The 25,890-nt window shown below is 55.5% G+C and overlaps 1 protein-coding gene across 3 annotated transcripts; it reads left to right on the forward strand.

Moving 5' to 3' along the window:
• Nucleotides 1-59: 59 nt before the first annotated feature.
• On the forward strand, nt 60-25,770 carry PCSK7 (proprotein convertase subtilisin/kexin type 7). Of its 3 annotated transcripts, none has more exons than XR_006820089.1 (17): nt 60-549; nt 2,061-2,180; nt 2,644-3,123; nt 3,794-3,928; nt 4,528-4,693; nt 6,059-6,149; nt 6,991-7,045; nt 7,485-7,623; nt 8,687-8,787; nt 11,248-11,415; nt 12,103-12,210; nt 12,654-12,756; nt 22,032-22,188; nt 22,757-22,851; nt 23,074-23,155; nt 23,653-23,746; nt 23,944-23,964. XR_006820089.1 is itself a non-coding variant. In XM_046017542.1 (17 exons), the coding sequence occupies exons 3-17, from the start codon at nt 2,656-2,658 to the stop codon at nt 24,719-24,721; spliced, it is 2,364 nt and encodes a 787-aa protein (XP_045873498.1). In that variant the 5' UTR covers nt 61-549; nt 2,061-2,180; nt 2,644-2,655; the 3' UTR covers nt 24,722-25,770. The 3 variants fall into 3 exon arrangements, 2 of the variants coding, with proteins under 2 accessions (XP_045873498.1, XP_045873499.1); XM_046017542.1 differs by lacking the exon at nt 23,074-23,155 and adding an exon at nt 24,356-25,770 and having other exon boundaries at nt 61-549; nt 23,944-24,061; XM_046017543.1 differs by lacking the exons at nt 60-549; nt 23,074-23,155 and adding exons at nt 574-708; nt 24,356-25,770 and having other exon boundaries at nt 23,944-24,061.
• The last annotated feature ends 120 nt before the right edge of the window (nt 25,771-25,890 follow it).

Here is a 25,890-nt window from a genome sequence, read left to right on the forward strand (position 1 = left end):
CCTCTGGCGGCCAGAGCCTGCACCGCGGAGGAGCCGTGGACTCCGTGGTAGCCCCCTAACGTACAAGTGGACCCTACCGGGGACGCGGGGAGGGAGAGAGAGGCGACGGCGAGAAGGAAGGAGACCCGGCGGAGGGAGGAGCCCCTCTGGGAAGGTCCCAGGGAGAGTCGGGGCCATGGCGATCAGAGAGAGAAGAGGAACGAGGTGTTTTTAAAAGGTCGCAACCGAGACGCCCTTTCCAGAGGACGCCATGAAGGGCAAGACGGTCCCTCCAGGCAGGGCCCCCGCTGAAGACACCCCGACAACTGGGGGCGGTGGGGCCAGGCGAGCGGAGCCCAGCGCGCCCGCACGCTCCTCTCCCGGCGGAGGATGCCCGGAGCGGCAGGCCCCCTAGCGCAGGTTGCTCCGGGCCGCTGGGCCGGGCCGGGGCCCCGCCGCTGATTGGCTGCGCCGCCGGGCGGAAGTGATGCGACTGTCACTGGCTCCCCGGGCTCCCGGGAAGCCGCGAGTTTCCGCAGGGAGGCGGCGGCAGCAGCTGCGGCCGGGCCGGTGAGTTGGGAACTCGGTGGGGGCGGGGCAGGGGAAGTCCGAGTGGCCCAGATCCGGGGGGCACCGGCCCCCGAGGACCAGGGGGCCGCATCGAGGGCGCCCTCAGCCCCGGCGTGGGGGAGCCCTGGGAGAAGGGCCACCGGAGTCGCGGATCCCAAGGTAGTAGGGGTCCCTCTGAGGGGAGGGTCACAGTGCACCGGCCAGTCGGGGCCGGAGAGAAGGAAATCAATGAAACTGACCCGGGACTCAACCTGGTTTCTAGGAACCGGGTGTAGAGGCTGCGAGGAGGTCAGTCTCTTGGGACAGTCTCTCTCCAGGACTCAGGGCTGCCCATATTCTTTCTTTTTTTCCCTTGGCACCTGAGAGCTGTGAAGAGGCGCAAAGCAGTTGGGTGAGGTTGTGATCTGCTTTCAGGGACTATTTAAGGTTCCTTTCCCAGAAACCTGGGGTGGGAGTGGGAGACGGTCCTGCTCTGCCAAGGGAGAGGAGGAAGTGGTGTTCAGGGTTCTCTTCTCTTCCGGAAATGTATGGGATCTAGGGGACTTTGGGGGGCCTGCCTAGGCGGGGCACTATCTGGCTGCTTGGCAAGATGTTTTACTTAGAAGGTCTGGGAAAGGCATCTGAGTGTGTTGGGACAGTGGAGGCTGCTGGAGGGCCGGGAGGAATTTGAGAGGGAATGCGCCTGGGAACCGAAGGAGATGCGGAATGCAGCTTTTTGGAGGGAAAAGTCAGGCGGCCTACGTTCTCTTCTACCTTTCCAAAGAGATTTCAGGAAAATACCTATTTTTCTGTCTCGTTTTGGGTTGGATCCCTTTGGGCGTGTGTGGGTAGGTGCCCCCGGGTGACAGCAGCACAGAGCAGATGACTCCAAAGGAACCCAGTCGCCAATGGGTACACACAGGTTCTGCTGCCCCCCTCACCTGTCCCTGGCCCCACCGTTGCGCCCTGGTTCTAAATGTGGCCTTTCTGAAATCAAACCATGGGTGGCGATCCCAAGTTTGGAGCCTAAGCCCTCACTTACAGGTCACCCAGCTGAGCTCGTGCGGAAGGATGGCCACGTTTAGTGCTACTTTCCAACTGCCCGATCGTTTCTCCTTTCCTGCTTGCCCACTTGCTTTTTAGGCCTGTTCAGTTTTGTTTGCATTCTCGGGTTTTCACCATTTCCTCTGCTTTCTGCCTCCTCTTACTGCCCCTGGCATCCAACAGAGATACAGAAATCAGGACGTTAGCTACCACCTCGACTCCTACGAAATAGTACTATCTGCTTCTCTAGGAGGGTGTCTTGGCAACAGTTCAAGCCATCTTCTGGACCTCTGGGGAACAAAGAAAAGAGGGTGGCTTGATGGTTAGGATAAGAAGTAGGGTTTCTGTGCCAGTCTGCAACCCATTTGAGATCCCTGGAAATGACATTTGATCATTGGCCACTTCCCTTGGTCACAGGTCATGGCTAGCCTCTGCTGGCTCCACTGGATTTGGAATGACACCATTTCTTCTTTCCTTGGGGCCCACAGGTCTGCAGTCTGTGCTCAGAACCGCCACTCCACAGTGAAAGTGATGCCTTGTCTCCATTTGCACAAAATGAGGGTGAGGTGGTTAGCCAGACCAGGAGCTCAACCTCGCACAGAGCCCAGGTAGGACTGGGGCACCCGCGTGGGGAGTCAGCCCTGAGGACACCTGGACTGAGATGTCAGCTGGGGGGAAGATTTCTGTCCCCTGGAAATAAGGGAGGAAGAACAGTCATGATTTTGCCAGTCAGCTACGGGAGTGATACGACTTTTGAGCCCTTTTCAGAGTCGCAGTGGCAAAGAGCAGCGTGGTGCCTGTTAGCAGTTGGATGTCCTCCCTGATTATCTGGTGAGATGGCATTGCCATCCTGCCACCCTGCGGGTATCTGCTGGGGTTAGTACCTGCTCATACCCCACACCCGCCCTTGCTCTGGAATAAATGTTTATGAAAAGAGAGGATCCAGTGTTTACAAATGTAAATGGAGTGGATTGGGGGTCTTAGGCTGGTTGTAGGCGACCTACAGGGAAGTCTTGGTCTCCTTACAGATTCCCCGCAGGGGTCCCTGATGTCCTTTCTGTTTGTCTGCAGCCTGCTGCTCTGATGCCGAAGGGGAGGCGGAAAGTGCCACACTTGGATGCCCCCCTGGGCCTACTCACCTGCTTCTGGCTGGAGTTGGCCGGGCTCTTCTTGCTGGTTCCCTGGGTCATGGGCCTGGCAGGGACCGATGGGACCAGTGCCCAGGGTCCAGGGGGGCTAAGCTGGGCCGTGCACCTGGACAGCCTGGAAGGCGGCGGTCCGGAAGAGACTCTGGAGCAGCAGGCAGATGCCTTGGCCCGGGCAGCGGGGCTGCTGAATGCTGGGCGCATCGGGGAGCTGCGGGGGTACTACCTCCTCGTCCAGCCGGCGGGGCAGCAGCAGGGGCAGCAGGCGGAGGCTGTGCGGCGGCAAGCGGAGGCCGTCTTAGCGGGGCACGAGGCTGTGCGCTGGCACTCGGAGCAGAGGCTGCTCAAGCGGGCCAAGCGCAGCGTCCACTTCAACGACCCCAAGTACCCACAGCAGTGGCACCTGGTGAGCCCGGCCCTGCCGCCTGCATCCCTCAGGCGGAGAAGTTGGGGTGCTCCGTTCTCTAGAGGGCTTCTGACCCTATTACTCTCCCGTTGCCCCTGTCCTTTGCCTGAGGACACATTTCATTTCTGTTGGCTTCGGTGGCGGGTTTTGCCCTCGGGCTCCTCCTTCCCTGTGCCGGCTTCTGGAGAGCCAGAAGTTGGGGTGTGGGTGCTAGGGCGAGGCTGCCTGGGCTCAGATCCAGCTCCTCCACTTACGTGGAGATCGTAACAGTGTGTACCTGGCGGAGTTCTGATTGGGAGAAGTGAATTAATATGTGTGTGCCTGATGCTTTGTAAACACTTGGTACCACGTTATGTTTTCATAGGATATACGTTCATAGGATATACGTTATATGGCTGAATCGTATCCTCCAATGCTTGTCCTTGCCAACATTTCACTATTAGCACCGGTGAAGGATGCCAGGCCTTCCTGGAGAGCGAGCCTGTGGCAAAGCCCTCCCTTGTCGCTCTGTCCCCACCCAGACCTCTCAGTCCACAACCACCGTGCCGGTGGTGGCCGGGAGGGAAGGAAAAAGGGACTGCAAGCTCTGACTCATCTGTCTGTGAGCTATGTCATGTGTCACTAGGCTCCCAAGGCTCTGGAATAGTTCCTGAGCCTGTGTTTCCCACAGAATAACAGGCGGAGCCCTGGCAGGGACATCAACGTGACAGGTGTATGGGAACGCAATGTCACCGGGCGAGGGGTGACCGTGGTGGTGGTGGATGACGGAGTGGAACATACCATCCAGGACATCGCACCCAACTACGTGAGTGGCCCTGGGACGCCCCCTCCGATGCCCGCATCTTATCTCCTTCTTGTTACTGCCTCAGCCTGGCCCCCTTTCTTAGGGGTCCCCGGGCCACACAGAAGGGCCTGGGAGGTGGGATGGTGTTCTTCATCCTCCCCACTCCCCCAGCCAGCGTTCCAGTCTGGCCGTTAAGACCCAGGGAGAGAACTCTGGGTGGCACTTCCTGGTTCCGGCTGCTGCTCCCTGCCCTGGGGAGTAAGGAGTGGCCTCTGGAGGCAACTTCCCTCTCCCCAGGAGTTCTGAGCACCTTCCCTCTCCAAAGCCTGCTCTTTAGGTAGCTCTAAATCTCTTATCCTGGGCTTCCCAAGCCACAGGGCTGTCTCCTGGGTCCGTTCCTGTAACGGACAAGAGAGAAGTTTGCTGAGACCTGGGGCACTTCTCAGTTTTGCCCCATGTGTCCTGTTCTCACCTCTGCAGCCTGAGAGAGAGGGATGGGCCTGTTGCGCTGGCTGGGAGCCCCAAAGTCCCAGGTTCCCCCAGGTCTCCTCTCCCCCTGAGCGCCAGGACCCAACCCATTAAAACTTGTGAATGACCACATGTCCCCCCCAATGTTGCAGAGCCCTGAGGGCAGCTATGACCTCAACTCCAACGACCCTGACCCAATGCCACACCCAGACGCGGAGAATGGCAACCACCATGGCACGAGGTGTGCGGGAGAGATTGCCGCCGTGCCCAACAACAGCTTCTGTGCTGTCGGAGTGGCCTATGGGAGCCGCATAGCAGGTACCTTCCGCTCTAGCCTCGGTGGGCTTCTCCCGCGGTGATGGTCTTCACTCCCTGCCCGCTCCTCTCTCAAGGGCTGACTGTGTTGATTCCCCTTTCAACACACATGAAATCACGCAAAGAGTAAGTTTATGATAGATAGATCTGTAGGACATATCAGTTCATTGATTTTTGTCGGTGCAGTGGTGTACCCTGTTATATAAAACATATCAGGGGTGCCTGGGTGGCTCAGTGGGTTAAAACCTCTGCCTTCGGCTCAGGTCATGGTCTCAGGGTCCTGGGATCGAGCCCCGCATCGGGCTCTCTGCTCCGCAGGGAGCCTGCTTCCTCCTCTCTCTGCCTGACTCTCTGACTACTTGTGGTCTCTGTCTGTTAAATAAATAAATAAAATCTTTAAAAAAAAAACAAAACATCAAAGTGGGAATGGTCTTGAAGTGGGATGGAGGCCTCAAGCCCCAACCACTCACTCCCTTCCCCCTTTCTCTGATCGTGGTTATGTCCCATCAAATGACCCAGCTCACTGTAACAATAACTCCTTTTCCTTATCTGGATTATACTTGTATTTCCATAATTGCCCAAGTACCCCCTTTTGGTTGCCTCTCTTCCTTCATCCGGTCTGTCTATGGAGACTCCCCTCCCATCTCCCAGCTCCCAGCCCTTCTGAAGGTTGGTGTCTGCGCTCCCTCCTCTCAGGAGAGCTGAGCAGCCCTGGCCCCTACTGGAGCGTGTTCTAAGGCTCTTTCTCTTAGTTTTTCTACATCAAAATGGAATGTACATCAAGGGGGAATGGGAAGAGCCTGCATAGGGAAGCCCTCCCCCACAGCTCATAAGTGCTTGGAACCTGCAGACTGAACGGATTGGCTGTATTCCCCTTACTCTCCAGCAGAGGGCAGCAGCCCTCTCCATACATACAGGAGCTAGTGAGCGAGCCAGAAACTTCCTGACCCCAGTCCCCTCCCAAAGAAAGCGCCATCTGTCCCTACCTGACCACCAGGATGTGACCCACCCCATTCTAGAGGGTAAAAGTAGGCATCCGTGGAGCAGTAATGATCATGAGCACCATTTATTGGACACACTGTATGTGTCAAGTACTGCACCCGGGCTCTACGGGTTTAAGGATGCAAATAAGGGAACCTTGACTGCCTACATTCTAGCCCAGGCCTCATCTCACCAGCCGTGATGATCCTTAGAATCCAAGATTCAGCATTAGTTAAGCAAACAAACAAAAAAGCCCATTCTGGTATACACATGGTCTAAAAAAGAGCACTCAGCAGGGAGAGGAAGCCTCCCCGTGTGGCTCACCACCACCAGCTCCCCATCGGGGACCCACGTGGTCGGGGAGCTGACACGGCCTTCACCGCCCAGGTATCCGCGTCCTGGACGGGCCCCTCACAGACAGCATGGAGGCCGTGGCGTTCAACACCCACTACCAGATCAACGACATCTACAGCTGCAGGTACGGTTGGGCGGGGACGCGCAGCCCCACAGCGGAGCAGCAGGTGCCCGCTGGGGTCCTCTTGCCACCTTCAGGCCGGAAGTCTACCACCCGCGTGTCCAGACCCCCGGCCCTGGGTTCTCCGTCGTAAGCCCCATGCCATCCCATCATCAGGGGCCCACACGAGGAGAGTCTGCCCCATGTTTACCGTTTCGTGAGCTCCGAAGGCTCCTGTCCCGCCACAGCCGGGCCAGTTCCCGCTGCCCTGCAGGCAAAAATGCACCTGCAGCTTTGGGTTCTGGCGATGGGTGGGGAGCGGGCGGGGCCTGGGCTCCTGAGAAAGGGGAAACGGAATTTGCACTGCCCTCACTGCACCGATGGCACCGGCTCTTCCCCCAGCCGCACCCCCTTAAATGCATGATGTCATGCATAGAGGACATTTCCCTTAGAGAAGGAAGAGAGAGCTCCTCGGACCCAGGAACTCGCACAGACAACGTAGGTCCTTTGTAGGTGCTCTGCCGTCGAGCCTCGTCTCAGATGCCTAGATCAGAAGATGGGGTGTCCCCCCATCCCTCTCTACCAATATGTGTCGTCTCCTGCTCCCTGGGACCCAAGGAAGGATTTTCAGGGGCAGGTGAAAGTAGTCCTAGACGGGGAAGCTTTCTAAGGGAAAAAAAAGAGCCTTGTCATGTACTGAAGGTTGGATCTTTAAACCCTGTTTCCTTTAATCATGGGGGGCCTGGACTGGAATGCTTGGGAGGACAGGAAGAGCCCAGGGAGGGCGTGGTCACTTGGGACTGGGAGGCCTGGATGGGCCCCCACAGTGGGGCTCTGGCTCTCCCCTCCGGGTATTTCTCAACAGCTGGGGACCAGATGATGATGGGAAGACAGTAGATGGCCCCCACCAGCTTGGAAAGGTAACTGAACTGTGTGAAGATTGCAAGACCCGGACGCCCTCTTCGTTCAGGTCAAGTCGCTCATTTTCCCAGCCTACCCCATCTGTGGGGCCAGACTCCCAGCATCCAGACCCACCACCTCCTTTGGGGCAAGTCTTTCTAATCTGGAGGTGGGGCAGCACAGGGGACACCAGTTCTTAGAGAAGTACCCAGTGCCTTGACTCATTTCCCTGTGATTCTGCGCTTGCCCCGCATCACTGGCCCCACGGATCTGATAAGCAGCAGACTCTTATCAGACACTTGCTCAACTTACGGCTCCCTCCCTTTCTTGTTTTCCATCTTTAAATCTCTCCCCATGTTGGCCCAGTGCCTTTGGGCTTTTTCCCCTTTTCGATTGGTATGGAAGGTAGAGGTCTTTCTCTGAGCTCCTCAGCTGACCCATGACCGTTGTGCTCCTCAGGCCGCCTTGCAACACGGGGTGATTGCTGGCCGCAGGGGCTTCGGGAGCATCTTTGTGGTGGCCAGCGGCAACGGCGGCCAGCACAACGACAACTGCAACTACGACGGCTACGCCAACTCCATCTACACCGTCACCATAGGTAGTGGCCTGGCGGTTGTGTGTGCGTGAGTGCTTGTGTGTGTCGCTCCACGAGGAGGGGGCTCTATTTTGGTGTGTGTGGGACTCAGTGGAGAGGGGGTTGTGTGTTTTGGGGTGTGTATCCCTCGGTGGTAGAGGGCTTCCATATTTTGGGGTGTGTGTGTCCCTCAGTGGGGAGGTGGGAGGGGTTGTGGATTTGCGGGGTGCCCTGGCTTTCATGGTGTCTGTCTGTGTGAGCATGATCTTGTCTGCGGAGCCATATAGTTAGGAGGGACTAGCCCTGCTTCAGGGGACCTCAGGACTTCCTTAGATGTCACCATACCCCGGGAACACTTTCAGCCCGTCATCTGGTTAGGCCTTTGCTCCAGCCTCCCATCCCATGGGCCACTTGGCTCCTGCTTGAAGCCTTCCCTGACCTCTCCGAGCCTGAATGAAATGCCTGTCCCCGTGTTCCCCACCACGGCATCTGCTGCCCTGGTTGCATTTACTTACCTTCCTCCCTGACTTTTGACTCCTTGAGCTCGAGACCGTGGCCTTTTCCATGTGGCCCCGATGCCTCTCCCACTGTGGGACCCGCGGTAGATCTTTTTTTTTTTTTTTTTTTTTTTTGACAGACAGAGATCACAAGTAGGCAGAGAGGTAGGCAGAGAGAGAGGAAGGGAAACAGGCTCTCTACCAAGCAGAGAGCCCGATGCGGGGCTCGATCCCAGGACCCTGGGATCATGACCTGAGCCGAAGGCAGAGGCTTTAACCCATTGAGCCACCCAGGCACCCCCCGCAGTAGATCATTAATGAGTGAATAAACGTGGAGAATGGTGAATGTGTGAACAGATGAGTGGTTATCGAGGGGAACACCCCCAGTTCTACCATGGAGCCTACTGGAAGAATGGTACTAGGGCCCAGAATCCCCTCTGGCGTTTGAGGTTGCCTGTTCAGGTGAGGCGTATGTGCCCTTGGTGAGGCACTTGGGGGGCAGAGATCATTTTTAAAACACAAGACAGCCTCCCAGATGATAACTGATACCATCAGGCCCCTGGCACACGTCTCCCCTGCTCTGCCCCTAGGCGCTGTGGACGAGGAGGGACGGATGCCTTTCTATGCCGAGGAGTGTGCCTCCATGCTGGCGGTCACCTTCAGTGGTGGGGACAAGATGCTCCGAAGCATCGTGAGTGCCTCCTGTGCCCTGCGCTCCCCGTCACTGTCCCACAGGGCACCCCTCAGGCAGTATGGCTGTATTTCTCAGGGTCCCTGCTCCCCCGCCCCTCCAGTTCCTCTTCCCCAGCAGATCAAGGTCTCATCGGGGCATGCCACTATTGGGAAATCGGAACTAGGACCCTGAACAAACCTATACGTGGCTTTTACCTTCAGCATTTTAACTTACAAATATATATATTTTTTTATAGAGACTAGTACGCATCACCCTGATTAAAGAACTCTTTTGAAATGCCTTCTTTTGGTGGAATCTGGGCTTTGGCTAATTCCTGTGGGCTTAGGAAAGAATCTTCATTCCATTGCTCTGCAGCCCTTACGTAAATACTATGAGTTCTGGTCACGTTCCTCGTTGGGAGTAAAGCTAGTGGTTGTTTTCATGGGATGGGCGGGAAAAGGAGTCTGGGAAATGTCTGTCAACCCAAGAAACACTTCTTTCCTTGGAGCTAGAACTGGAGCCATGTCCAACAAGGGATCGGAGCAGGGGAGTGGAGCTTCTCACGCTGGGGAACCTTTTAAAGAATTCAGGCTCTGCTGCCCACACCCGGCTGGTTTAGCTCCATCCCGGCAAGTTCAGGCCAGGTCTCTGGACTGGGACCCCAGAGCTCCAGGGAAGAGCTGGGCTAGAGCCTGGGGGTGTCCTCCTTCTCCAGTGGCCTAGGGACAGACATCTCTCTGGGGCTGCTTTGTCTTCCTGCTGGGTCACATTCCTTCTCCAAAACTGAAATTCTGTTTTGCCAATAAGTGACTTCTGGCCAACACACGGTTCCAAGGCCCTGTGCCAGTGGCCCTCTGCCTCCCGCCCCCACCCAGGGAGAAGGAAGAAGGGAGTGGGCTAAAGGAAACACATCAGAGAGGCTTTGCCCAGCAGGCAGGCGTCGGATTCAGAGGGTCTCCCCACCCCCAAAGGCCAGGCTGGGTGAGAAGAAAGAGCAGGAGCAAACTGTGCTCTTGATGCCCTGGCAGAAACTGGGGAGCCCACTCGCCGAGGCCTCCCTAGCATGGTTGAGACTTGCTCGGCGGTGCCTGGCTGTTCTAACTCCCCTCCCCTTCCTACCCCTACTCCAGCCAACACCTGAACTGTCACTGGCCTAGACGTGAGAGTTTGTGTAGCCAAGCTCCCAGCTTTGGGATGTCCTTGCCTTGGAAACCCCGCTGCCAGTTCCCGCGCAGGGGCCAGCGGTCTCCTTGGGGGCAGGGCGAGCAGCCTGCGCTAGTCCCCTGCTGGGCGCCTGGGGTGCTCCCCTGGACTTTCCCAGGGCTGCCTGGGGCTCCTGCCGCCCTAGGCATGTTCACGGCCCTCACAGCTACCCCTGAGACTGTCCCCGTGACGCTCTTTCCTTAACAGGAAAAAACCCAATCTGCTCCCTGGCACAGACCAGCCTTCCCAGTCTCGTTGAGGCTACAACTTGGAGGGCTTTTTCCTTTTTCTTCTGGGAGCACACGGTGTCTGAGTGAAAATTACATCTCTTGGCAGCTGCCGCAACAGCTGGGAGGGAAGCAGTGAGTACAATGGAGAAAGGGCAGTTCTTGGCAGAAGTTGGCACCCTGGTATCTGACCCAGAGAGAAGCCTGGAAGGAAAAAATTCTCTAGTCTTAACATTGGCACCATGTCCTAGATCCAAAGAGCCACAGCGTGGGGCAGATTTAGGCAAACCCTGTATGGCTCCAGGGTTGATCAGAGCATGAAAAGAAGAGCTGGATGCCATCTCTCCCAGTGAGGTGACTCCCCTTCCCCGCCCCACCTACTGTCGCCTCCCACCTCAGAACCACAGGTAGAGAAGGGGGGCTCCCGGCAACCACATTGAGGCACCAGGCCCAGAGCGGTGAGGCAGTTTGGGCCAGGGCGGGCAGGCCATGTAGACACGAAACCCACACTGAGCTCACAGGGTGGGCAAGGACTCAGGTCACTCTCCCTGGGAACACGCTCCCTTTGTTCCCACTGATGTCACTCCAGCCCTTGTCGCCGAGCTGCCAAGTTGGATTTCCTTGAATGGTGCCGTCACTGTTGTCCCAACTCCAGCTGGGGCCCGGGAGCTCCCCCAGCCACTTCCTCCGTCTAGCATGGCCGCAGGCTTGGAGGGTCGGGGTGGGCAATTTGGGGAGCTGTTATTAGAGGAGCAGGAATCAGGAAGGCTGTCCTCTCTCCTTTCTGCCTGCAGCCAGACCCTCCAGAGTAGCTCTTTAGTCTTTACTCATCTTTTCTCAGTTCTCCAGAGCTTGTCCTGCAGGGCCTCAAAGGGTTAAGGATCTCCTTTGTGCTGCCCCCTAGTGGGCCTCCCTCTGGTCTGAGGTTCTGGTCTTACAAGGCAAGGGCCCACCTGAGAGGCTTTACTCTGAGTGCCCATTCCCCCCCCCGCCAATAGCACCTGTGCACTCTGTGTCTAACCCCGCCCTCCCCCCATCCACTTCCCAGGTGACCACTGACTGGGACCTTCAGAAGGGCACAGGCTGCACCGAGGGCCACACGGGGACCTCGGCCGCGGCCCCCCTCGCTGCGGGCATGATCGCGCTGATGCTGCAGGTGCGGCCGTGCCTCACGTGGCGGGATGTCCAACACATCATTGTCTTCACAGCCACGCAGGTGAGACCCAGCCGCCTTCCCCACGCTTCTGCTTCCGTGCACGTGCAGGGAGCAGGTGGCTTCAGACTCACCCAAACTCGAGGGGCCAGATGCTTTCCAGAGTTGCCGGTGTGTAGAACAGGTGCGAGTGGCCCGTCACGATCTCGGACCCAAACTCGTTCGTACCTGCTCTGCCTGAGCCATTTCACCTCTCGAGGAGCACAGCGGGGTCCCTTCCTCCGGGGCCTGTGACTCCTGGCTCCCCCTCCAGGAGCGAGCCGGGAGGGTGGTGACATCATGGGGCTTGGACCTTTTGTTCCAGCTCTCCTTGGGGAACCCATTCCCCTCGGCCTGAGTGGGAGTCTGGCCCAGGTCAGCCAGCAGGGGCAGCAAGGAAACCAGAGTTACGTTGTTGACCTTGTAGTTGCCCCTTGAACGACATGGGTCTGGATGCATCGATCTGCTGTAAATGTATTTTCTTCTCCTCAAGATTCTCTTAATAACATTCCCTTTTCTCTAGCTGACTTTACTGTAGGAATACAATACATTATCGATGTGACGTACAAAATTTGCGTCTATCAACCGCTTCCGTTAAGGTTTGGGCAGTTAGAAGTTATACATGGAGTTCCAGCTGGGCTAACTGACTTGTTCGAGAGTCAGGCGTACCTCGGAGATCCCAGGGACTAAGTGGCACCTCTGTTCTCGCAGTACGAGGATCGCCGTGCCGACTGGGTCACCAACGAGGCCGGCTTCAGCCACAGCCACCAGCACGGATTCGGCTTGCTCAACGCCTGGAGACTCGTCAATGCAGCCAAGGTGAATGGGTGTTGGCCGCGCGGGGACCCCTGCCTGGCAGGACGGGGGTGGCCGGGGGGGTGGGCAAATGCGTAAAAATCTTGCCTGGCACGTCGTAGGCACTTAATAAATGTTCTTCGTTTCGTTTACCCTCATGCCATCTGATACCCATTTTTTCAAACGGAGAAGCAGGCTCAGCACGCTCACAGAAGTTTCCGAACTGTGAGCGAGTGTAGCTTGGGGCTCCCAGGGTGCTCTGGGCGTCCTCTCGCACCCTGGACGCAGCCACTCGCTCTGGTTCCATGTTTCGGTGCCGTAGGGCGTGCTCCCGGGTGTCGGCAGGAGCCTTGGGAGTGAAAGGCGGTGATGAGGACAGGAGAGAGAAGAGCTGGGCCCCGAGAATCGAGTGGATGAGCGCGCGTGGCCCGTCTCGCTCATTCACCACCACCCCTTTCCTTTACTAGATCTGGACCTCTGTCCCTTACTTAGCTTCCTATGTCAGCCCTGTGTTCAAAGAGAACAAGGCTATCCCGCTGTCCCCCCACTCACTGGAGGTCCTGTGGAATGGTAAGTAGTCAGCAGAAAGGGGGTTAATCTCGGGCCTGAGGTTTGGGGCGGGGTGCCGGGGAAGTCCAGCTCATCGGCCCTGCCCGACTCTGCCCCCTTCCTTTAGGAGCTGAGCTCCAGGCAGACCTGTGGAGTTTTCTTTGACCATTTTAGGACATGTTGCCGCTTCTGACTTGGCTGGCCCCCTGGCTGCTTAAATAAGACCTTTCTCCTGAGTTACTAGTAGTGGAAGGAGCTGCTGAGCAACCGATTAGAAGGGCGGGGCGGGGGGGGGGGGGTGGCGGGGGAGTGGCCCTGGGACTTGAGCCGCAGAGGCAGGACTTGAAAGATGCTGCTCTGACTTCCAGACTGGGGACTGGCCAGGCCGTCCTCTTCAGCCCAGTGGCCTTTGGATGAAGAAAATGAATCTTTTCCTTTGACTCTCCGGCTGGTGTGATTCAGAAGCCTGGTGGGGTGTTTGGGGCGGGACAGGAGGATGCCGATGTCTCCCCCAGGAGCAGTTATCTGTCCTCTGTCCCCGCCTCCGTCACACCCAGGCTCTGTGGGGTTGTGTGAAGTGCTGAGGTTGAACCCCTTCCTGGACAAGAGGGCAGCGGGATGGGGATGCTTGTGCCCGTCAGCAGATTCCCCTGAGTTCCCATGTGAGAGTTTCCGTACTCCCAGCTCCAAGGGGGATTTTTTTTTCCTTAAAGAATTTTGCCAGGCAGAGTTATTTGCTATTTTTTGTGAAGATTGAAGCATGCCATGTTTGGGGCCCAAATTAGAACTCCGTCCTCACTTAGCCCAGTTTGATCCTAGAGAGTGATCAAACCAGAGCGAGAGCAAGAGGAGGAATGGCCAAAGAAGGGAGCCCAGAAGGGAGGGGCAGGGCAGCTTCCCTCCGGTGGAGGTTTCCCCGAGAAGCATTCCGTCGTCTCTCTCCCTAACCGTGTCTGTCACTTGCCCATTCCCTCTACGTGGAAGGAAATCCACGGGCTGGTTCGTCGCGTTTTCCGTAAAAGGAATGCTGTCTTGGAAAGGGCATCCACCAAGGCAGAGAAGTCCAGGAACATTCCTGGGAATGCAGTTCAGTCGGAACCCCTAGGCTTTGCGCTGATGAGTCTTGGAGATAGTGAACCTTTCACCCGGGATCTCTCACCCAGCACTCCCCCACTGTCCTTTAAGTAACAAAGTAATGCAGAGTCGCACTTGCCAAATGGGAGTTAACTTAGAAGAGGGTTGGGGGCCTTCCCAGCCTCGTCGTCCTCTGCTTCCACTAACCAGGGGACCTTGCCCCAGCGCGGGTGACAAACCTCCCCAGCAACCGCTTCTTTGTCACTAGGAAGCATGAAAGCAAAGACACGTTGTCTTGGGCTGAGGAGAGGGGGAAGTGGGCTAGTGGGCAGAGAGGATGAAGCAAAGGGAGGTGTAGACCCAGATTTCTGCTAGTGTGGAGGGCAGCAGGCAGGACAGCTGCGAATTTCTGAGTTCAGCGACGGTGTCTTCTCCTCTCTTGCGGCTCCATTTACCCTCCAGCAGACAGGACAGAAAGGACAAGCCTGTGGGCGCACTTGGAGGTTGAAGGGACTGTAGTTAATATGGTTTAGAGCGACTAGACAGCCCACAGATATGCCCCTGTGACCAAGCTTGGTCTTTTCCCCCAGACCGTGGGGAATCGGTGTCCGAGGGCTCAAAGTCTAAGAGGGAGGGAGCTGAAGGTCGCCGAGAGAGGAGGTGCGGTCCTGCTGACACTGTAGAGTGGGGGTGTCCCACAGAACTTTCCACAATGATGGAAATGCTCTCTACCCACCAGCCGTGTGAGGGCTATTCAACACTTAAGATGTGGCTAGCGTGAGTGAGGAGCTAAGTTTTTTTGGTTTTTGTTTTTATTTATTTATTTGACAGAGAGAGAGGTCACAAGTAGGCAGAGAGGCAGTCAGAGAGAGAGGGAGAAACAGGCTCCCCACCGAGCAGAGAGCCCGATGCGGGGCTCGATCCCAGGACCCCGAGACCATGACCCGAGCCGAAGGCAGAGGCCCAAACCACTGAACCACCCAGGCGCCCCGAGGAGCTAAGTTTTAATTGTGTTATATTTAACTTCACATAAATAACTGCGTGTGGCCAGTGTCCGCCGTGCTGGGCAGTGCAGTGATGGACCCAGACGGAGGATGTGGGGGAAACGGGATTGGGGCCCCTTGGTTCCCGTAGAGCTGCTTCCAGGTCTGAAATCACTACCAGAGGGCAGGAGGGGCAGTGGGGTTTGGGAGGAATGTCTAAAACACGAGAGCGTCTGCACGTTTTCAGGAAATTTCCTGAAGCCCCTTGTGGTTACCCTGTTACCCTACTTGAAGCCTGAGTGTAGCAGGCAAGGCTTCCGTGGAGGCAGGAGTCCTGCTGCCTCTCTGTGCCTCCCCTGTCCCGCCCACCCTCTCCCTCTGCACTGACTCTTCTCCTGCCTTCACACATCCTGGGGTCACCTATGGGGAAACAAATGGAAGTCCCTGCCGGCCTTTAACCTGGAACCCTTAAAAGTGAATGAACTAAAGCCACCGGTCACTTTTTTTTTTTTTCAAAAATTTTATTTATTTATTTGACAGACAGAGATCACAAGTAGGCAGAGAAACAGGCAGAGAGAGAGGAAGGGAAGCAGGCTCCCGGCCAAGCAGAGAGCCCAATGCGGGGCTCGATCCCAGAACCCTGGGACCATGACCTGAGCCGAAGGCAGAGGCTTTAACCCACTGAGCCACCCAGGCGCCCAGCCACTGGTCACTTTTATCACCCCCTGTCTCTACCACTGAAGACTCGGTTCCATGGCTCACAGTGCCCCCTTTCCTGGTCAGGCATGGGGGTTAGTTTAGAGTTCATCCTTCTCAACCTTTCTGCCACTGTGACCCTGTTCACGGGGCCCTGGCAGCAGCCTCCCTCCTGTGCGGCCTCCATGACCTCCTCTCTCCAGAGCCCTCTCTTAGCTCCGCTGCTGAGGTCCTCACGTCCTTTGTGGGCCTGGTCACCACTCCCAGCCCGTGAGTTCCTCCTCACACTCCTCTGTGGCTCTGTCTCCCCTCTCGGGTCTCTCCCTCCTCCGTGCAGCAGTTCTCATGACTTCCACAAAGGATTCTTAGCTCGGAATCTCATCCTCTGATCCCTTACTGGTGGGAGGGATAGAGATTGTCAGAGCTTCCCCAAGATCACGAGCGGAGGAAGCCCTGGGACCTTCTGGCCGGGGGCGGGGGTGGGGGGGAGTTGAGAAAGCCCCTGACTTATTCCCAAATGAGAATAATCAGACAGTCCTCATCAGCTGGGACTTGAATGCTTCTTACGAGCCAAGCACCCTTCTGAGTTTTCCTTCATTTAACTCCGTAACTCACTCGGTTCTGGCGTCCCCACGTGCACGGCCACCGGAGTCTGTCCGCACCAGTAGAAAGGGCGTGTGGCATGGCCCCACACATATCCTAACACGGACGGGCTCTCGTGGGACTCTTTTTGGATTCCATTCTGTTCTGTGACATTCTGGAATATGGCATTGACGCTCTGTGAGCCCCTTGTCTGCCACGTTAATGCTCTCCTCCAGCCATGCCACCGGTGTCCCCCTGCAGCTCCCTCTGCCTGCGTCACCGTGCAGCATTGGGTGTCCCACCAGCACACGGCACATCACAAATACGACCTTTCATTGTCACCCTCCAAAAGCCAGCTTACTTTCCAGGTTTCTCCCATTTTCCATCAGAGCCCTTGCCTTGCTGTAGAGTCGCACGCTTGAAGCTCTGGCGCGGTCACCCGCTCTGGACCTCTTGCTTCTCCCCGGGTCTTGCCCTGTCCATTCCCGTGCAAGGCAGAGTCTTTCCATATTTCTCTGCAATGTCTCTCCATCGATTCACTCATTCATTCTGCTAACGCGAGACCCACCTTGTTCCAGGCACTGTGTTAAGTTCTGGGGATTCAGAGATAAGACAGGATTCCTGCCCTTAGGACCTCACAGTCTGGGAGGGGGAAGGCGGCCTGTCTGCTGTAGAGATGACACAGTGTCAGGGAGAGAGACGACCCCCCCCCCCGCCCCGCCCAGGCAAAACAGGAGAGCTCTTAGAGAAGCTAGGGACTGACCTAAGCCAGGGGAAGAGGTGAGGAGAGGGCCATCTAGATGCAGGGGCCACACATACAGAGTCCACAGAACTTCAGGGAGCATCGAGTTGTGTGGCATGGCTGGGGCAGGGCCAGACAGAACTGCGTGTGCCTCAGTAATGAAGTTGAACGTGACCTGGAGGTCTGTATGTGGGGAGCCTTTGAGATAAGTTGTCCTAAGTTGCTGGTAGGGGAGGGTGAAGAAGACCAGTCCCTTGTCTTTCAGAACTATATACTGGGTCTCTGCCTTCATATGACTCTGGGAAGGAGTAGTGAGGACTATTGGTGGAACAAGATTGGCTATAAATTGATAAATATTGGAGGTCGATGTTGAGAACACCTATTCTATTTTTTATATATGTCTGGAATTTTCTGTAGTCAGAATGTATATGTATGAATGTATATATAAATATATACATGCATTTATGTCTTTTAATATATAAAAAGATTTCCAAGGGTTTTTTTTGTTTTTTTGTGTTTTTTTTTTTAAGATTTTTTTTATTTATTTACTTGACAGAGAGAGATCACAAGTAGATAGAGAGGCAGGCAGAGAGAGAGAGAGAGAAGCAGGCTCCCCGCTGAGCAGAGAGCCCGATGCGGGACTCGATCCCAGGACCCTGGGATCATGACCTGAGCCGAAGACAGAGGCCCCAACCCACTGAGCCACCCAGGCGCCCCGATTTCCAAGTTTTTGAGCTTGAGCAACTGTCTAGTTAGTAGTGACATCAAATGAGATGGAGAACCCAGACCCAAGAACAAATCTGGGCAAGGGCTGGGCAGTATGAAGGACCGAGGCCTGGAATTTGGCTCTGCTGTGTTTGAGGTTTTGGGCAACACCTAAAGGTTATATCCAGAAAGCAGTGAGGAAGTAAGTTCAGAAGGGAAGAAAAGGTCTGGGGAAGAGGTCCCCAGGGTAGGTGGGCAGACAAAGGATAAAAGGATAAAAGAGGACCCAGCAAACGGACTGCGTTAAGGCGTGGTGGTCCGAGGAAAGACCCTTCCCAAGGAGAACAGGAGGGATGAGATGGGCTGGTGGGGGGAGGGGGGAGGAGGAAGTCAGGAGGCTGGTATCGTGGGAACTCAGGGCTGTCTCAGTGAGAGAGGCAAGGAGACAAGGATGGAAGGGGCGGCCCTGGGTTTGCTGCACAGGCCCCTGGTGCCTTCGAGAACCGTTTCCAGGTACTCACAGGGGCAAACGCTCCATCGCAGCTGGTTGAGTAATTCGTAGAGGCAGGAGATTTCTGGTTAAAGATGGCAATTTGTCACATCCTTTTATTTCTACTTTCTCCCAAAACCTCACCAAAATAAGAAAAAAGGAATAAAAGTGGTGTAAGCACAAGGACAAAGAGAATGGGAGAGAGACCTTAGCAAATGAGAGACTTCTTCACATTTTTAGAAGATGAAAAACGAATGAGAAGTGAGCAGGCTGAGAAAATTGCATACCCGGTGTCTGCAAGGGTGATGCTAAGAAATAAGCCCCTTCACGGCCCAGAGTCCCAGCAGGCTCGGGACTCAGAAGTCCCATGTGCTCCAGGAGACAGCGGCGGGTATGAGGCGGAAAATAGGGATCTGTAAAAAGGTAGATGCCGGGGCACCTTCTCCCATCCTTGGCAGCCAGATGATGTCCCTTCCTTATTCCGCCAGGAGTTGGGAAGTTTCTTGTCCAGAGACAGAGAATGTCCTGGGAGAGGGGGCCCCTCCCCTCCAAGCCAGCTGCCCAGATTCCAGGGGCCTGGCAGCCAGGAAATTGGTGGCTCCTCTCGGGGGCAATGGAAGGACCCCTCACCGAAAGACTTGGAGATACGGACACGGAGGGCTCCTCCATGAACCAGTCCGGGGCCAGACCGGCGGACTTTAGTTAGGGAAGCCTACCAGTACAAAACTCCACCATGCTTAGAGCTTCCGACTGGCTCTAAGCCAATACGGATCAATGGCTATTTGGGGGGAAGAAAAACAAAAACAAAAAACCTCCAAATCCCAAGGATGTTGTTTTTCGTCACTAAAACTCAGCCGAACTGCTTATCCTGGGACACGGGATAGGTACGGGGATACATGAGAAGGTAGAGTAAGGATGCTTTCACACATTGCCTGAAGCTGGTGGGAGAGGCAGCGATTCCACAAGGAAGGATAAACCGAGGGAAGGAGAGGATGGGGGAGAGAGAAAAGGAAGGTAGGCTGAGAGGAGACAGAAGGCCAAGGCAGGAGAGGAAGGTCCCAACCCAGCGGCAGGGCAGCAGATGGGAACGGGAGCCAGGGAGCCCGAGATGGAGTCGCTGGGGGGAAGGTGGCTCTGAGGGAGCTTCCGATCTGTTTGTTCATTTGAAGAAACAGTAGTCAGAGGGGTCATGTGGTTCTCCGGTGCAGTTTGGGAAGCATGAGTGACGGGGGACATGGAGTAAACACAGGACAGTTACTAACTGCAGATGGGACATCAGCAGATTGTTGAGAAAATGGAATATAATCATTATATACTACTTGGCTAAATCCCACATAAGATTTATAAGGTCATAGTAAGGAAACAAAATATTAATCTATCTAAAAACGGTGCTGTAATTATCTTGAGAGGACAGAGGGGACAGCAGGATAGGAAGAAGGTCTGGGTGTGGTATCACATCCTCACGGGCTGTAATTAGAAGTCGATGTATCATGTCTAAAACTGATAAACCATGAAATGGTCACACGTACCTCTTATTTGGGAACGTGAAGGTAGATCCCAGAAGAAAACTACCGAAAGCAATAAGAAGTGTTTGCTTCTGGGGAGTGGCTCAGGAAGATGGTGAGGAATGGGGTAGGAAATTGTTCTTTCACTTTTAAAACCATGTATACTGTCTTGACAGGAAAAAATGTTAAGAATGAACGGGAGGGTAAGAAGTAGAGATAGAGAACGTAGACATCTTTTCCAAGAAGTTTACCAGTAAAGGAAAAGACTAACATCTGATACTTAACATAGTCTTAATACTCGGTATACGTCTAAGTACTTCATGGGCATGAACTAATATAATCCTCCTGTCAACCCTAGGAAGTAGGTACTGTTGCTCTCCAAGTTTTCCAGATAAGGAAAGGAATCCGATCCTCAGAGCTAGGACAAGGCTGAGCTGGGATTTGAACCCAGGCTGGACGGCACCAGAGCCCACGTTCTTCACACAGTGGGCAGGAGAGAGGGAAGGGTTGAGAAAGGGCTTATTTGTTTTTGGTTTTCATCTGTAGCAGCAAAGACATAAGAAGATCAGGCCAAGAAGTTGGCGAATGGGGCCGGTCCGGTGTTGGAGTCCGGCCAGACAGTTGCAGCGGAAGGAAAAGAAAACCCACGAAGCTTGAGAGAGTAAACAAGAGGGTGTTGGAGAGCCGAGCTGCGGGATCTGAGCTGTTATTAGGGAGGAGCTGGGCGGCGCCCAAGGAGATGAAGGAAGGGATCAACAAGGGAGTGAGGAGAACACAGAGATGAGATGTCCTTGTGCTCAGAGAAGGTGGGTGGGACATTGGCTTGGAAGACTTGCCAGGTGGAATGAAAGACCATGCCCACGTGCACACATCTATGCCCAGGGAGAGGTCCAGATCAGTATTTCCCAATATGTTATCAAGAAGTGTGAGAACTTCTTTGTTGTCATTTTGCTCAGCGACTCCTCTGATTGGTCGTCAGCTAACTTGCATTGCTTATCTGATGAAACCCACAAAGAGAGTTTGTAAGCTGTTTGGAAGTGAGGCCTTGCTGGATAATGACGTGGTCCGGGGTGTGGTCATGGAAGTGGGTGCTGACCTCGGGAGGACCGCGAGGTAAACAGTATGAGGTCACGATGACATGGGACAGCAATCCTCTGGGTGCCGTGTGATAGCGGATGACGGGGGCTGGTGCATTTCCGTGAACGAACTGGAGTGGGGCTGAGTGGGAGGCCGGCGGACACAGGGCCTGGAAGGACAGAAGGTGGTGTCACGGGTTGAGCCTTGCCTCCCATCTTCCTTCCGTGTAGCTGTCCACCCCCCTGGAAGGTGAGGGTGCCGGTCTCCGCCTCGCCTGTTGGAACGGATCAGTGGGAAGAAGTGCTTTAGAAAGAACGGTGTCTCCTTGCCCCCTAATTTTCCACCATCCCGCAACTGAGGAATTCTTCCACATCAGTCATTTGCATTTTTCTTAAACTTTGTTTTGAGATAACTGTGGATTCACAGGGAACTGCAAAGCAGTGCTCAGGGGAGTCTCATGCACACTTCTCCCCGCGTGATTGTCTGAAACAATTCCAGCCCAGTAGCAAAACCAGTAAAAGGACGTGGCTATGGTCCATGAAGGATACTCACACACCCCTGTTTGTACGAGTGTGTGTGTGTCGCGGTGGGGGCGGGGCTCCCTCACAGGTTTGCCACACCTGGAGCCTTGGGTATACCCATCACTACCACCAAGACCCAGGCCACCCCAGCCTCACTAGACTCCGTCGTGTCACTCCTTGGTGACCGTGCCCATGCCCTCGGCCCCATCCCTCGTGCCTGGCAGCCACTCACCTGGCAGCCAGCTCCACGCTTGTATCATTCATGAGGATCACTCCGTGGAAGTCACGCTCTGCATATCCTTGTGAGACAGACTTTTTCTTTCATTCAGCACCATTTCCTCCAAGTGTATTCCACTGACTAGATTTTTAGAAATTTGTACTGTCTTCTGTATGAAACACGTTCATTTCTGCCCTGCCTTTGGGCCATCTCCCCTCCTGGAACATACCACTGCCCACAGCACTCTCGACCGGGCCGTGTTCACCCCCTTCTGCGGAGGCTCTCACTGCCCCGTGCCTAGAGCCTCTCTGTTTTAGCATCAGTTATGTCTTCCTCACACCGTCTCATTCTCCCCTTGCAGGTAGAAGGCAGAGATCATGTCCAACTTACCTTTCTATCCCCAGCATCTAGTACAGTGCCTGAAATGTAGGAGGTACTCAGTAAATTCTTCTTTGGATGAATGAATGGTTGAAGCTGCCCTGTTTGATTCTTACGTTGTGTCTTGAATATGTGATCTTCCCAATGAGACATTGAAATCCCCCACAACATCCCATTCACTCGCCTGCGCTGGGTCCCGGTTAGGGCTGCGCTGGGTATCTGTATGTGAGTTCAGTGAGTATGTGCCTTTGTGTGTGTTGGGAGGAAGTGAGGGCGTAAGTGTTGATGGGGCTGGTTTCCCAGCTGCCCAGCCTGACTTTCCACAGTCAGCAAGACGGACCTGGAGATGTCGGGGCTGAAGACGCTAGAGCACGTGGCAGTGACAGTCTCCGTCACTCACCCACGACGTGGCAGCTTGGAACTGAAACTCTTTTGCCCCAGTGGCATGATGTCCCTTATCGGCGCGCCCCGCAGCATGGACTCGTACGTATGCCTGCCCACACCTTCTGAGCTTTTTTTGGCAATGAGGGTCTTTGCAAGGAAAAGAGAGAGAAAAAGCGGACACGGACACTGTTGTCAGCTGTCGTGGCACTGGCTGACTGTGGCGGCGGGAAGCCATTTCCTACCGGCTGGCTCCGTAGAGGTCACTTACAACGTGCTAAGCACTGCACTTGACAAATACTTCCTCTAACCCTCACAAGAACGATGCAGAGGAGACTTTACCCTCCTTTTACAAATGAGGAATCAAGTCACAGAGCTAGTAAGTGCCTCAGGAAGTAACAGTAAGCCTAGTCTGTCGAGCTCCCCGGCCTGTGCTCTCTCCACATCTGCTTTTCCCACTGGCACATGCTGACAAGTCCCCCAACTCGTGGGATCCCCGGGGAAGGGACAGCACTTAGGGACCCCCTCATGGCGCGCTCCCCAGTAGCTGGAGCTCTGGCCGCAACAGCTATGTTCTGATGGCTCCTACAGTTAGAAATCATGTTTGTGGGCAGAGGGTCAGTTCCCTGCCCCACGTCTTCTAGATTTTCTACTCTTTTCTTCCCCCCAGAGACCCAAATGGCTTCAATGATTGGACCTTCTCCACTGTGCGGTGCTGGGGGGAAAGAGCAAAGGGGATTTACAGACTTGTGATCAGGGATGTAGGTAAGCCTGCCCCCCCCCCCCCCGCGCTTCCCCCCTCCATCTGGTCCCTCTGGAGCTCAGAGTCCCTGCAGAAACCACCCCATGGAGAATACTGCCATCGGACTGACAGGGTAGATGCTGAGAAATACACCCCATCTAGAACATGGGCCCTGAGATCTGAGACTGTTCATTGATCCAACCTCTCATGTTCCTTGGAGAAGTGACTGATCCATTTTTCCTCAGGATAGCAACAAAAATTCCTTGTTGAAACCACATTTCAAGTCCTTTCACATATAACCATCCTTCGACCAGCCCTGGTAGGCAGGTAAGGGCAGGACTAATTTTCACCATTTTTTTTTTTTTTGGTTTTGTTTTTTCCTTTGTTTTTTAACTGAGGCCCTCCCAAGGTCTGAAGTGACTGGCGCAAGGTCCTACACTATCCCAGTGAGGAGAGTGGCAACCGAACCCAACTCTCCTGGCTTCCTGCCAAGTTAGGTATTCACTAGACTGCTGGTTTTCAAACCTTGCTTTAATTTAGTAGAAGGACATTTTTTTTTTTTCCAAGCAAAATCCCAGCTGAAACCCTAAAATGTGAACAAGAGAAAGGCAGAACGTCTTTGCTTCGGAACCACACCTTTCAGCCTCGCTGTCTCCGTCCCTGAGGGCCCCCGCGAAGCACTTCTGTAGAACCCCTGGGCAGTGGACCGTGTGGCCGAGTCCCCCCAGGGGCCAGGGTGGGGAGGGGGAGCGGGCAGGGCTTCTGCTGTTTGCGCAGCCAGTGGGAGGGGGGGCGCTCACGGACTGCCCCGCTTGCGGCTCTAGGAGACGAGACGCTCCAGGCTGGCGTGCTTCGGCAGTGGCAGCTGACCCTCTACGGCTCTGTGTGGAGTCCAGTGGACATCAGGGACAGGCAAAGGTGGGTGCCAGACGCAGGTGCCGGGGAGAGGCAGCTCCTGGGGCCCGGAGAAGCCACGCAGGGAGCTCTACCACCCTGCGACCTCTTCTTGCTGTGGGCCTTCCTCCCTCCCCAGCTGTGAGGTGGGAGAACCAGTGAGGCCAAGGGGTCAGGGAACCAAGTTCAGGAGGGCGTCCGCCTCTCTTTTCTCTGCACAGACTCTTAGAAAGCGCCATGAGTGGAAAATACCTACATGACGGCTTCACTCTGCCCTGCCCTCCTGGGCTGAAGATCCCCGAGGAAGGCGGTTACACCATCACCCCGAACACCCTCAAGGTACAAGGACCCAGCCTCCAGCTCCAGGCAGGCGGGCGGGCAGGAGTGTCCTGGGGGATCTGGACCTTGCTGGGGTACTCCAGGTGACTTGAGAAGGGACGGGTTGCGAGGAGCTGGCTGGGCCCCCACTCGACTCCTGGCTCTAAGAGGGTGCTCCTTGGGTGGGGGCAAGTGCTTTGGGGTGGCAGAGGCAGTCCCGAAGGTGACAGATTTTCTGAGCTCATTGTTCTGGGTTGAGAAAAGCCACGGGCTTTGGGAAACCATCCCTAACTTGGGTGCTTGACTTTTCCCCAGACTCTGGTGCTGGTAGGCAGTTTTACCATCTTCTGGACCGTGTACTACATGCTGGAAATCTACCTGAGCCAGAGGAATGTGGCCTCTCACCGAGCTTGCAGGAGTGGACCCTGCCACTGGCCCCAACGAAGCCAAAAGGCCAGGGAAGAGGGGACAGAGCTGGAATCAGTGCCACTTTGCAACAGCAAGGATCCAGACGGAGAGCAGACAGAACGTGAGGGCCCTCCCACCGCCTCTGATCTCCTCGCCCCAGACCTGCTGGATCCAGGGGCCTGGGGCCTATCCCAGGACAGGAGTACCCTGAACTGCCCTCATCGTCACCTAGGCCCAGACCTGCTGCAGGAGAAAGAGGAGCAGATTTGCTGACCCAAGGCCCAACAGGCTCAACATGGGACAGGCTCTTCCTTCCCAAAGCTGGGGAAGCTTGCAAGCCTGCTCTGAAGTCCCAGGAGCCCCGGAGAGAAGGCAGCCTGATGCTCCCATCAGGAATCCACAGGCTGGAGAGCACCCTCTGACTACGTTCAGAGAGGCCCAGGGCCTTCTTAAGGTGTAGGCGACAGAGGAGTCGTGCCGTGTGAACAGTGTGGCCACGGCCGCTGGATCTTCCTCCGACTGGACAGGAGCTTCCGGTCAGAAGGTCTTGACCAAGGGCTCGGCGTCCCCCCACCCCCACCCCATGGGGCAAGCCTGCCTCCTCATTTCTCCTGGGCAAGCCGGTGATGTGGGTCACAGGGACCCTCCCCCATGCGTGGGTGGGGTGGGGGCTGCTATGGCCAGAGCAGCCTCTCGTCAGAAACGTCCCCGGGGTCCCAGGGGAACAGGGCTCAGGGCAAAGGCTGAGAAGAGCCCGTGGGTAGATGCCTGTCCTTTCAATGAGCCAGGACCTAGAAAGAGCAATCTTTTCCTGTCCTTCCCTCCCCTTCCTGCCTCTACCTGGAGCCTAGGACCTACTGGTCTGATAGTTAGCCCTCGGCCCAGCACACTCACCCTGAAAGCCGCTGCCTCCTTGAGCCCTGATCAGAAGCCAACCTTGAACGCAGCCCTGACTCCTCTAACCTGAGAGATCGGTACGACGGCGCTCCTGGCAAGGCCGCGGGCTGGGCGCAGCTCTCCAGGGCCTGCGAGGCGGGTCCGCAGCAGTACTGCGACAGGCGTCTGCCACTGCCACTCCAGCCCTGCGAGTGCCCTGTCTTCCTCTGCAAAGCGCTCAGGGAAATGGCCTTACCCGCTGGAGGCCAGCTGTCTGCCTGACCGGCTAGGACTCCTCCCGGCCTTGGCCTCCTCCCCTCTTCTGAGCTAGTTGGTGGATCTAAATTTTTTTTTTAACGCTTAAGATTTGGGTTTCTCTTTTCACAGCAACATTTGGTTGAATGTTTTTCTGCACAGCTTTTCCAAAATAAAAACCTTCCACGCAACTCTGCCGCTCCCCATCCCCTTTCATCTGCCTCCCAGAGCTCATGAAAGTCGCTCCTCTTGGCCTTCGGTTCTGGTCCCTGAGATTCACTCCTCTGCCTGGAAGGAAGCTGACCCCCCCT

Source organism: Meles meles, chromosome 8 (assembly GCF_922984935.1).
Source record: "Meles meles chromosome 8, mMelMel3.1 paternal haplotype, whole genome shotgun sequence".
NCBI lineage: Eukaryota > Metazoa > Chordata > Mammalia > Carnivora > Mustelidae > Meles > Meles meles.